A 12,808-nucleotide genomic window follows, 5' to 3' on the forward strand; every position below is an offset into this window, starting at 1 on the left:
TGTAAAGTGCACCGTATCTAAATTTGAGGGGTGACCGTAAGACAGACTTGGTGAACGTACGAAAAACCTTTGGTCGGTACCAGGTGATGGTGCGGCCTGGGCGAAATGCAGATTCATCAAGCCATGATCTGCATATTATATCAAGGTATGTGAAACACCATTACACCTTAGCAAATACATGGTACTTCTTGTGTCTTCTGGTGAGAAAAAAAACTATTCAAAGGGAAATTGCTTTTCTCAAATTATATGCGACCGTGTGTAACCCCGGAAGGGTTTCCATATACTTTAGAGATGAAAGCATTTGTCCCTAAACAATGCACTATGTCAGTCAATAAAATTCTTCAGGGTATGTGACCGTAATTTTTGGCCACTGTTGTAAATGGCCTCCTCAGCGTGATTTTCCTAACTGTTAGGAAAGAAACCCTCGCGTGTTTCTCCTCAGTGATAGGAAGGACACCTTAAGGCCGTCCATTTGCAACAGTGGGTGAAACGTCGGGGAATTTCGCACATTCACAATGCGGTAACGTACGCAGAATAATTTTACTGACTGTGACAACACACGTGGAAGCCTACGCTTACAAATTTCCTATGTCACTATCCAAAGATAATTTTCAATTTGTACGCAGAGAAATCTATGAAGTATCGGAAACGTTCGTGCACAGAACTTTTCGGCGACTGTCATCTGTGTCCTACAGAAGAGACATCTCTCGGATATATACATCTCTGTAAGAGCGACGGCTCCTTGACATTAGTTTCAATGAGGATGTTCTAACTTCATTCGAACTCCTACAGTTATCAATAACTAGCGAATAGGGGGTTAATGGACGACGGACCCTTCATTGAAGCGTGCGATCAGTTCAGAATTTTGGTCGAACGGAAAGCGTGTCCGGATGGCCGAGACGCTTCAGGGAAACATTATGGAGAAGCGGAGCATGATGGTTCGAGTCCCGGTCCGTCACAAATTTTCAACCCTCGCTGTTGCATTACCATAATGCCCCGTGCTGTTGGATGTCACAAGTTTCCCGCCAATCCTTTCCCTTTCCTTCCACATCCTCGTTTTGAGACTCCCTCGGACTACAAGAGTTTTCTTGTACTGAGATGATGTACCTCTTGAGGCACAGGAGATAGTACAGGATGTTAGATGCTGTTCTATGGTTTCTGACACCAGCAAATTTCAGAGATTCGACTACTAGCGGTATTACGTATTTACAATGCATTGGCTGTCAGCTGGTACTTCTTCCTCCACCTGTAACAGTACGAACGCGACCCGCCCGCTCCCTAGTCAGAATGAAGACCTGAAGAGTGTAAACACCGCACGACGCGCCTCCTTCGCGTTCAGCAGCTGGAGCGGTGGCGACGGTAGGGGACGGGACCATACGTTACCCGCTTCTCCTCCTTGGTCGGTGGGCTCTTGAGCAGGTACATGAGCGGCGCGTACATGAAGTTCAAGATGGCGATGCCGAACAGCATCCACTCGAAGCCGATGCTCTTCACCAGCGATCCACTGAGTGCAGGGCCTGCAACACACCGCGCGCTGCATTAGCTTCATTCCTGTCGAGACTGGCAGGTTTTTGTGTGCTGTCTCTCGATCCCTAGACCACTACGTAAACTGGTATTTCAATAAATTCATAATTTAAAATACACTAGGTGTCAAATGTAATGCGATAGCGATATGCAGATAGCGGTAGCATCGCGTACACAATGTATAAAAAAGTAGTGCATTGGTGGAGCTACTAAAATGTAGATTTTCACGGCCGGAAATGTCATGTCCATTATAATTATCCGGGCTGTTATGCCGTGGTCGGTTGATGAATTCTGTGTCAATTCCCAACGTTTCGTCCCCGTCTGCGGGGGACATCTTCAAGGGGGTCTGTAGCTCGATGGAAGGTCCAATACACCCACTGGCTCGCTACTGACTGCAGCTAAATTCCGTGTCCGCGCGTTCCCGCGCCGAGGCGTGACGTCACGTGTTTTGAAAACGTCAGTGCAATTGGCCGCTGTCCGCTGCCGTCGATCGCCGTTGCCATCACCCAGTGGTGGACGGGTGGTACACATCTTCTTCAACACCGGCATCCATATACCGTTTAATTTCACGCCCTTCTCCTTTCGAATGAAATTATTAGGATGTTTGGCGATTTCGATTGCCTCCCTGTAGAGCCTTTCGTAATACCCGCTTGTGGCCGCTAGTACTTGCGTCTCCTCGAAACGAATATGGTGGTTACCTGTCTGGAAAGCATGCTCCGCAACAGCTGATCGTTCCGTTTCTCCTCTTCCACAATTGCCCTTGTGCTCTTCCAAACGTTTTGAAACAGTTCTTTTAGTGGTACTCACATAAACACCTCCACAGCTCCATGGAATCGTATACACTCCAGCTTTTTCCAATGGTTTTCGAGCATCCTTGGCTGGCTGAAGGTATTCCTGTATCTTCCTGGTGGGCTTGTAAATTACGGACAGCGGCCAATTGCACTGACGTTTTCAAAACACGTGACGTCACGCCTCGGCGCGGGAGCACGCGGACACGGAATTTAGCGGCAGTAACGAGCCAGTGGGTGTGTTGGACCTTCCATCGAGCTACAGACCGCCTTGAAGATGTCCCCCGCAGACGGGGACGAAACGCTGGGAATTGACACAGAATTCATCAATCGACCACGGCATAACAGCCCGGATAATTACAATGGACATCGGTGCAGCTGTCATTTGTAGTCAGATGACTCATGTGGAAAGGTATTCGACATAATTATGGCCGCACGACGGGGATTAACAGATTCTACATGCGCAATGGTAGTTGGAAACAGACGCATAGAACATTCAGTTCCGGAAAATTGTTAGGACATCACACACACCCATGCCCGAGGCAGGATTCGAACCTGCGACCGTAGCAGTCGCGCAGTTCCGGACTGAAGCGCCTAGAACCGCTCGGCCACCACGACCGGCAATTGTTAGGGAACTCAGAATTCCGAGATCCACGGCGTCAAGTGCGTTCCGAGAATACCACATTTCACGCATTGCCTCTCACAATGGAGAACGCAGTGGCCCGACGGCCTTCACTTAACGACCGATAGCAGCGCCGTTTGCGCAAAGTTGTCAGACAAGCAACACTGCGTGAAATAATCACAGAAATCGATGAGGGACGTACGATGAACGTATGCGTTAGGACAGTGCAGCGAAATTTGACGTTAATGGGGTATGGCAGCAGACTACCGACGAGAGTTACTTTGCAGGCAGCACGACATCGCTTGCAGCGCCTGTCCTGTGCTCGTGACCATATCGGTTGAGCTTTAGGCGATTGGAAAACTGTGACCTGTTCAGATGAGTACCGATTTCAGTTAGTAAGTGCTGATGGTAGGATTCCAGTGTGGCGCAGACCCTACAAAGCCACGGACAAAAAATGTCAATAAAGCACCGTGCAAGATGGTGATGGCTTCGTAATGGTATGGGCAGTGTTTACATGGAATGAGTTGGGTTATTGTCTGTAAATGGTTATATTCGGACACTTGCCCATTCCCAACTATTTACGGACTTCATATTCGCAAACAGGATGGAATTTTCGTGGATGACAATGCCCCATGTCAAAGAGCCACAATTATGGCCGATAGATATGAAGAATACTCTGGACAATTCAAGCGAGTGATCTGGCCACACGCAGAGCACGTGATGGTTTCCGCCGAAAAGTTACGAGACATAACACAGAGGCTCAATATTTTTGCAGCGGAATTCTATCGACTTATTTAGTCCATGTCCCGTTGAGTTGCTTCGCTACGCCGTCAAAAGGAGGTTCGACATGATATTAAGAGTTATCCCAAGACTTTTGTCACCCCAGTACACATGGACATTACACATGATTCAAGTTATTTCAGGATACCAAATATCTGAGAGTACGTCATACTAACGTGATTTGCATATCGAGTACTCCCTGGTATTAAGAAGAAGTGTAAATTGCGTTTTAACATCTAAGCAACAGCGATCATTACAGACAAAGCACAAGTTCGGAAAGGACAAGGATGAACGCGGAACCACCGGTGACATTTCAAAGTAATCACTGCATTAATCGATTTATGGGAGTCACAGGAAACCCACGATGGCGTGAAAAGTAATTCTTAAGAATTTTTTATGTGAAAACTCTCAAAGATTTTTAAATAAAACAAAGCTTGAAATTTCCTGACAGATTAAAACTGTTGGCCGGACCGAGACTCGAACTCGGGTCCTTTGCATTTCACGGACAAGTGCTCTACTATCTGAGGAACCCAACAACGACTCACGCCCCGTCCTCACAGCTTTATTTCTGGCAGTACCTCGTCTCCTAACTTCCAAACTTCACAGGAGCTCTCCTGCGAAACTTGCAGAAATAGCACACCTGGAAGGAAGGATATTGCGGAGACATGGCTTAGCCACAGCCTGGGGGATGTTTCCAGGATGAGATTTTCACTCTGCGGCGGAGTGTGCGCTGATATGAAACTTCCTGACAGATTAAAACTTTTTGCCGGACCGAGACTCGAGCTCGGGACATTTGTCTTTCGCGGGCAAGTGCTTTACCATCTGAGCTACCCAAGCACGACTCACAGCCCGTCCTCGCAGCTGTACTTCTGCCAGTACCTTGTCTCCTACCTTCCAAACTTCACAGGAGCTCTCCTGCGAAACTTGAAGAACTAGCACTCTTGGAAGAAAGGATATTGCGGAGTTCGAGTCTCGGTCCGGCACACAGTTTGAATCTGTCAGGAAGTTTCATATCAGCGCACACTCCGCTGCAGAGTGAAAATCTCATTCTGAAAACAAAGGTAATTAACATTCTACATCTTTCTTCTTCATGTTTGCATATTTCCAGGTCCGTGCCACTAGAGGGCTCCGAATTGTAGGGCGTAACATGACAGTGTACAACGTAACTACGTTGTCGCGTGAAAAACAGCGTACTGTAATGGAGTTTCGAATTCGAAGAGTTCGTACACACATGGAGAACTCTCTCCTTCAGCATGACAATGCCCGACACGAGAGCTGCCACATCTGCAATAAATCAGACGCCTTGTGTTCACCGTCATCCATACAGTCCCGGCATTGACCCACCAAATTTTCATCTCATTCCAAAACTAAAAGAACACTTTCGAAGACTTCACTTTGATAGTGATGAAGAGGTGCAAATTCCAGCCTTCGTCGCCCATGAACAGCTATCAGCATCGGTCCATGAACCAGGATGCCGCTGCTGATGCCTATCACTGCAACGTTCGCAGAACAGTCGTTGAGGAGACACTGTTCGTAGCCCCTTGATTAATCTGAGCTGTCAGTTGCTCAATAATTGTGCGTCTACTCGCCCGTAAACTCCTCCGCAGGCGTCATTCACCCCTGTCATCTACGGACCTCGGTGCATCAATGTTTTCGATAGCACGAACGAAACTGGATTTCCACTGAATGGCGACATGTCGCCTTTCCAGATGGATCATGTTTTATACTCAATCGGCGTGTACGCTGTGTTCGCCGTTTCGGAAATGTTTCCACCCTTGTCCCGAAAGCCAACGATCAATCTCTTCTGGACGTCAGATAAATTGACAACTACTACATTGTTTTGCGCATCCTCCAGACACGCTTTATATTGCCCTCACTTCTAGTGGTGCCACCTGCCGTCTGTGAGAGGTTATTGCACGTTGACGTCGGACATAGGGGGTGGTCACATTAACGTGACTGAACCACGTAAATAGGAAGCAGAAATTGCATCACTCATGTTTCGACTGCTACGTAACAGTGTTGTTGTTGTGGTCTTCAGTCCAGAGACTGGTTTGATGCAGCTCTCCATGCTACTCTGTCCTGTCCAAACTCCTTCATCTCCCAGTATATACATCCTTCTGAATCTGCTTAGTGTATTCATCTCTTGGTCTCCCTCTACGATTTTTACCCTCCACACTGCCCTCCAGTACTAAATTGGTGATCCCTTGATGCCTCAGAGCATGTCCTGCCAACCGATCCATTCTTCTAGTCAAGTTGTGCCACAAATTTCTCTTCTCCCCAATCCTATTTAACACCTCATCATTAGTTATTTGATCTACCCATCTAATCTTCAGCATTCTTCTGTAGCACCACATTTCGAAAGCTTCTATTCTCTTCTTGTCTAAATAATTTATCGTCCATGTTTCACTTCCATACATGGCTACACTCCATACAAATACTTTCAGGAACTACTTCCTGACATTTAAATCTATACCCGATGTTAACAAATTTCTATTCTTCAGAAACGCTTTCCTTGCCATTGCCAGTCTACATTTTATATCTTCTCTATTTCGACCATCATCAGTTATTTTGCTCCCCTAATAGCAAAACTCCTTTACTATTTTAAGTGTCTCATTTCCTAATCTAATTGCCTCAGCATCACCCGATCTAATTCGACTACATTCCATTATCTTCGTTTTGCTTTTGTTGATGTTCATCTTATATCCTCCTTTAAAGACACTGTCAATTCCGTTCAACTGCTCTTGCAGGTCCTTTGCTGTCTCTGACAGAATTACAATATCGCGGCGATCCTCAAAATTTTTATTTCTTCTCCATGGATTTTAATTCCTACTCTGAATTTTTCTTTTGTTTCCTTTACTGCTTGCTCAATATACAGATTGAAGAAACTCGGGGATAGGCTACAACCCTGTCTCACTCCCTTCCCAACCACTGCTTCCCTTTCATGCCCCACAACTCTTATAAATGCCATCTGCTTTCTGTACATATTGTAAATAGCCTTTCGCTCCCTGTATTTTACCCCTGCCACCTTCAGAATTTCCTTAAAAGGCAAGTAACAGTGTATGAAGAGGCAAATACAGGATCCCCTTAGTCTAGTATCGGGTAAAGAATTCCTCGTATTTACGTGTTATTCACTTTCGAATCCTATAGGCGAGGAAGTCAGCGGTGTCACTCTACGTCGTGCGCTGCATATCCGCGCTACTCACCAATAGCGAATCCAAGACAGAAGGCGACGTCACCGATGGCGTAGACGCTGCCATAGACGGCGGTGTGGCGGATGTCCACGAGGTAGCCGAGCTCTGGCATCATGGAGCTGTCCACCATGCCGATGGCGAATCCCAGCCCAGCGTTCGGCACGATCAAGTGGTTGATGTTGCGCGCCAGAGGGATCTGCAACCCCGCAGCACACGCAGTTGTCTTGAACTGAAGTCATGTCTAACAACAGACTTGCAACCAGCTTGAATTTATGTAAGAGGATATTAGAAGAGGAACATGACACAGCCAAACAACCTAGGAAATTTTATCTCAAAAGTCGAAAATTGTCGCTATCCATGTAGTATTCTGTACATAGTACCGATTTCAAATATAGGGGCTTTTGGAGCCACTATATCTGTTGACGCAGTTTCACGAGAAAACAGTCCGCCCTGATAGCTGAATGGTCAGCGTGTCGGGCTGCCATCCTAAGGGGCCCGGGTTCGATTCCTGGCTGATTCTGGGATTTTCTTCCCGCAGGGACTGGGTGTTGTGGCGCGCAGGTCGCCCAATGTGGCGTCGAATGTAATAAGACCTGCGCCAAGGCGGCCGGACCTGCCCCGTAAGGGGCCTCTCGGCCAATGACGCCAAACGCTGATTTCCATTTCCATGAGAAAACGGCTTGACACAATAATATAAGAAAAATTTAAATTTTCGGAGGAAGAGAGTATAATGTACCCCTCCATAGATATCCACTAGTATATCTGGCAACCTATCTCCATAGTAGTAACCTCCTGTTATGAACAAACCGTCAGCCGTTTTCCTTTGAAGTCGCTACGTCAGATAGTCTCTTACCACTTACTGCACGCTGACGCTGTCTGCTTCATAGCTCTGCAGCCTGGCTATAGAGGGTGTTTCAACGTAAACTCTAAGAAAGAAAGAGAGAAAAAAAAAGTAAGACGCGCCAGGAAGGAATTATCCGAATATGACGGAAATAGGAAGATGTCATGTACATGTAGAGACGAACAATGATTACAGTTTCAGAATAACCACATTATTCGTTGAAGAGAAAGAGCTTCACAAATTGAGCAAGTCAATAATTCGTTGGTCCACCTCCCGCCCTTAAGCAAGCAGTCAGTTATTCGGCTTGGCATTGACTGACAGTTACGAGATATCCTTCTGAGGGATATCGTGCCAAATTATGTCCAACTGGCATGTTATGCCGTCAAAATGCCGAGATGGTTGGGGGACCTGCCCATAATCCTCCAAATGTTCTCAATTGGAGAGAGATCCAGCGACATTGCCGACCAAAGTAGGCTCGGAAAGCTCGAAGACAAGCAGTAAAATTTCTCGCGGGCAGGCATTATTTTGCTGAAATATAAGCCCTTGATGGCTTGCCATATCATCGACCTACCCCTGTGCTGTGAGGGTGCCGTGGATGACAGTCGAAAGTGTCCTCCTATGAAAAGAAATGGCAGCCTGGACCCCCACTGGCGATTCTCTCGCCGTATGGCTGTCAACGGTCAGACTGGTACCCTACTGCTATCTGGGGCGTCTCCAAACACGTCTTCGGTCTGGAATCTTGTTGATTGGAGTTGAATCGTCTCCAGTGATGGGTTCCGCTTCAAACTGAGCCCCAATAATCAGCGAAGGCGTCTTTGGAGATGGTGGGACAGCGATGGGAAACCAACTTGCCTGTCACCCGGTGTATGGTCCGACTGCCAGGAGTGATGTTCTGGGGCGACATTTCTTTTCATAGGAGAATCCCTTTGGTTGTCATCCGCAGTACCCTTATAGCACAGCGGTCTGTCGACGATGTTGTACGCCCCATTTTCTTGCTCTTCATGGCAAGCCATCCAGGGCTTACATTTTAGCAAGAAAATGCCGGCCTCCGCACGGCGAGTGTTTCTACAGCCTGTCTTCTTGCTTGCCAAACTCTGCATTGGCCAGAAACGCCGCTGAATGCCTCCCAAACTGAGAACGTTAGGATCATTACGGGTCCATCCCTCCAACCAGCTCGGAATTTTGACGATCCAACAAGCAAATTGGGCGGAATCCTTCAGGAGGACATCTAACAAGTCTGTCAACCAGTGCCAAAACGAATAACTCGTCGCATAAAGGTCAGATGTGGGCCAATGCGTTACTGACTTGCAAAATTTGTGAAGAAAAAAATGAAATGGGCGTATAGCATTGTTGGCCGGGAGGCCCCATGCGGGGGAGTTCGGCCGCCGTATCGCAAGTCCCTATAAGTTGACGCCACTTCGGCGTGATGAAAATGATGATGAAGGACACACAAAACCCAGTCCCCAGCCGGGAATCGAACCCGGGCACCCTGCGTGATAGGCGGAAACGCTACGGAGGCCGCCGTTTGTGAAGAAATCATCGATTTGGGAAGAACTGGATGATTTGTGAAGAAATCATCCAGTTCCTCCGAAATTATAATCATCTGTTTGTCTGGTTCAAAACGGCTCTGAGCACTATGGGACTTAACTGCTGAGGTCATCAGTCTCCTAGAACTTAGAACGACTTAAACTTAACTAACCTAAGGACATCACACACATCCATGCCCGAGGCAGGATTCGAACCTGCGACCGTAGCGGTCGCGCGGCTCCAGACTGAAGCTCCTAGAACCGCTCGGCCACTTCGGCCGGCTCTGTTTGTCTCTGCATGTTCATCAGATCTGTTGATTTACGCCCCTATCGGATAATTCGTCCATGGCACGTATTTTTTTTCCTGGATTTATATAAAACAAGTGGAGGTGATAGATCACGTCACGGGGAATATTTCCAATGACGTCCTTTTGCACTGAATACCTCCAGAGACGCTGCGTATGCCCTTTATGTTGCCCATAAGTCTGTCATTTGTTTCGTGTGAAAGGAGGTAGGCCCAGCGAAATTAAGCTTCTTAATTCGCTTCTAAAACACCTTTCTCCGCTTAGTTGCTCTCATTCTTAAGGTTTTCTTGTTGAAAATCACTTTATAATTTTATTGGGCTACGTAGTATGCTGCACACCATGCTAATTCGGTGACAATTCGTCGTCACATGGCTGGGGAATAATAAGGGACCCCTAGCGTTGTCGGGAAGCGTCAGCAAACATTTATCTGTAACAACAGTCGTTCTCCATGGCATGATCGATGCAATAACTTAGAAACATCCTTTACAAGAAAATTCAAAAGAAAGTGGCATTAATTGGAATGCTGGTAAACTATAATAAACGGGAACGTACACCGTTTTTAAACCACCACATTTATTCAAAAATGGTTGAAATGGCTCTGAGCACTATGGGATTTAACATCTGTGGTCATCAGTCCCCTAGAACTAGTTAAACCTAACTAACCTAAGGACATCACACACATCCATGCCCGAGGCAGGATTCGAACCTGCGACCGTAGCGGTCGCGCGGTGCAGACTGATGCGCCTAGAACCGCACAGCCACACAGGCCTGCCACATTTATTCGCAATCAGCGCGAATGTTCATGCAAGATTCAAAGTCTCTTGATTACAGTTCACAAAATGAAATAAAATAACGTTCTCACATCATCCTATAACATTTACAATACCTTGCAACCTGTCATTAACTATGATTTAGTTGCAAGTCTATCCGCTTTGCGTTGCTCATTGTATTGCAATCGACAGACGTGGAACTGTGAACGAGACTGTCTGAGCAATCATTCTTCATCAGTGTCCAAAACCACGCAGTTTTTGGGCCGTTAATTGATGTTCGCACAACCTCGTATACGTTACTGAGCGACTGTTTATCAGTGCGATCCGCACTGGTTCCTATCAACCCGGATATTTTGGACCTTTCAGTTAATAAATAAAGTTTCCCTGAGATGGTCATTAATTTCTAAGCTGTTCTGTCTACTTTTTTCCCCTGACTGGTTTGATGCGGCCCGCCACGTTTTCCTCTCCTGCGTTAACCTCTTCATCTCAGAGTAGCACTCACACCTACGACCTCGGTTTTTTATTGGCTGTATTCTAATGTCTCTCTTCCCTTACAGTTTTTAAAATTTACAGCTCTCTCTAGTACCGTGAATATTAGTCCCTAATGTCTTAACACATGACTTATCATCTTACCTCTTTTCTTGCCAACGTTTTCCTTTCTTCGACTTTGCCAAGAACTTTCTTATTCCATTACACAGTCTATGTCTCAGCATCCTTTGATAGCACCGCATCTCAAACGTTCTATTCTCTTCTTTTTCAGTTTTACCACAGCCTGTGATTCACACCATACTATGTTGAGTTCCAAACGTCTATTCTCAGAAATTTCTTTCTCAAATTAAGGCCAATATTCCGTACTAGTAGACGGATTACAAAGAGTGTAAGACAGGGATGTTGTCTTTCGCTCTCACTGTTAAATCTATACATCGAAGAAACAACGACGGGAATAAAACGAACGTTAAAGAGTGGGATTAAAATTCGTGGTGAAAGGACATCAACGATATGAATCACTGCTTACATTGATATCCTCAGTTAATGCTAAGAAGAGTTACAGGATCATTTGGATGGAATGAACAGTATAACGAGCGCAGAGTATGTGTTGAGAGTAAATCGAAAGTGTTGAGGAGTAGCTGAAATGAGAACAGTGAGAAACATAACGTCAGAACTAGTGATCACGAAGTAGATGAATTTAAGAAATTCTGCTACGTAGGCCTCAAACTCACCCATGACGGAGGAGGAGGGAACGAGGGAACAAAAAGCAGACTAGCACTGGCAAAAAGAGCATTCTGGCCTCGAAAAGTCTAGAAGTATCAAACATAGGTCTTAATTTGAGGAAGAAATTTCCGCTCAAATGGTTCAAATGGCTCTAAGCACTATGGGACTTAACATCTGAGGTCATCAGTCCCCTAGACTTAGAAATATTTAAACCTAACTAACCTAAGAACATCACACACATCCATGCCCGAGGCAGGTTTCGAACCTGCGACCGTAGCAGCAGCGCGGTACCGGACTGAAGGCCCTAGAACCGCTCGGTCACAGAGGCCGGCGAAATTTCCGTGAATGTACGTTTGGAACACAGCATCGTATACTAGTGAGATGTGGACTGTGGTGGAAAAGGAGAGAATCGAAGCATTTGAGATGTGGTGCTACAGAAGAACGTTGACTGATAAAGTAAGAAATGACGACGTTCTCCGCAAAATCGGCGAGGAAAGGAACATATGGAAAAACACTGACAAGAAATACTAGAGGGAGCTATAGAGAGCAAAAAATGTGGAGGAAGACAGAGATTGGTCTACCTGCAGCAAATAATTGAGGATCTGGGTTGCAAGTGCCACTCTGAGACGAAAGGCTTGGCACAGGAGAGGAATTCGTTGCGGGCTGAATCACACCAGTCAGAAGAACAAAAAAACTAATGACAATTTTGATTAGTTTATAAATAATCCAATTACTGCTTTCACGTCATTACTTTCGTCTTTCTTCGGTTTACAATCCGTCTATAATTTTCTTCCATTAGACTGTTCTTTCCCTTCAATAAGTCCTTTAATTCCTTTCTTTCACTGAGGACAACAATGTGAACAGAAAATCGTGTCATTGATATCCTTTCACTTTGCATATTAACCCCAGTCCCGTAACTTTATGTTATTTGCATCATTGCTTCTTCGATGCATATATCGAGCATTAAGGGCGAAAGACTGCCTGTATTTAATCCTTTTTAATCAGAGCACAGATTTTTCAATAATTTGGACAGTTACATTGTGGTTTTCAATGAGCTCTGTCGTCGTATGGAAAGTAAATGGTATTCGTACCTCCTACAAAAGCACTTTAGGTGACCACGTCCATTCAATTACAATTACACTGTTTCCAGACAGAAACAGAATCTTTCAAGATAATAGAGTTGTAAATTGCCAAGATTGTTTTGATCAGGATGTCGATGACTTAATACATTTTCTTTGTCTCTCTCATG

The 12,808-nt window shown here is 45.7% G+C and overlaps 1 protein-coding gene across 1 annotated transcript in view; it reads right to left on the reverse strand.

Annotated features, from left to right (window-relative positions):
* Positions 1 to 12,808, reverse strand: part of LOC124612930 (synaptic vesicular amine transporter) — a 796,314-nt gene that overhangs the window by 36,655 nt on the left and 746,851 nt on the right. Inside the window, exons 11-12 of the mRNA XM_047141470.1 lie at positions 6,918 to 7,101; positions 1,384 to 1,517 (exon numbers count right to left, since the gene is read on the reverse strand). Of these exons, the coding sequence (XP_046997426.1) occupies positions 1,384 to 1,517; positions 6,918 to 7,101 (318 nt within the window). The remainder of the gene's footprint in view (positions 1 to 1,383; positions 1,518 to 6,917; positions 7,102 to 12,808) is intronic.

This window comes from Schistocerca americana, chromosome 1 (assembly GCF_021461395.2).
Source record: "Schistocerca americana isolate TAMUIC-IGC-003095 chromosome 1, iqSchAmer2.1, whole genome shotgun sequence".
In the NCBI taxonomy this organism is placed as follows: domain Eukaryota; kingdom Metazoa; phylum Arthropoda; class Insecta; order Orthoptera; family Acrididae; genus Schistocerca; species Schistocerca americana.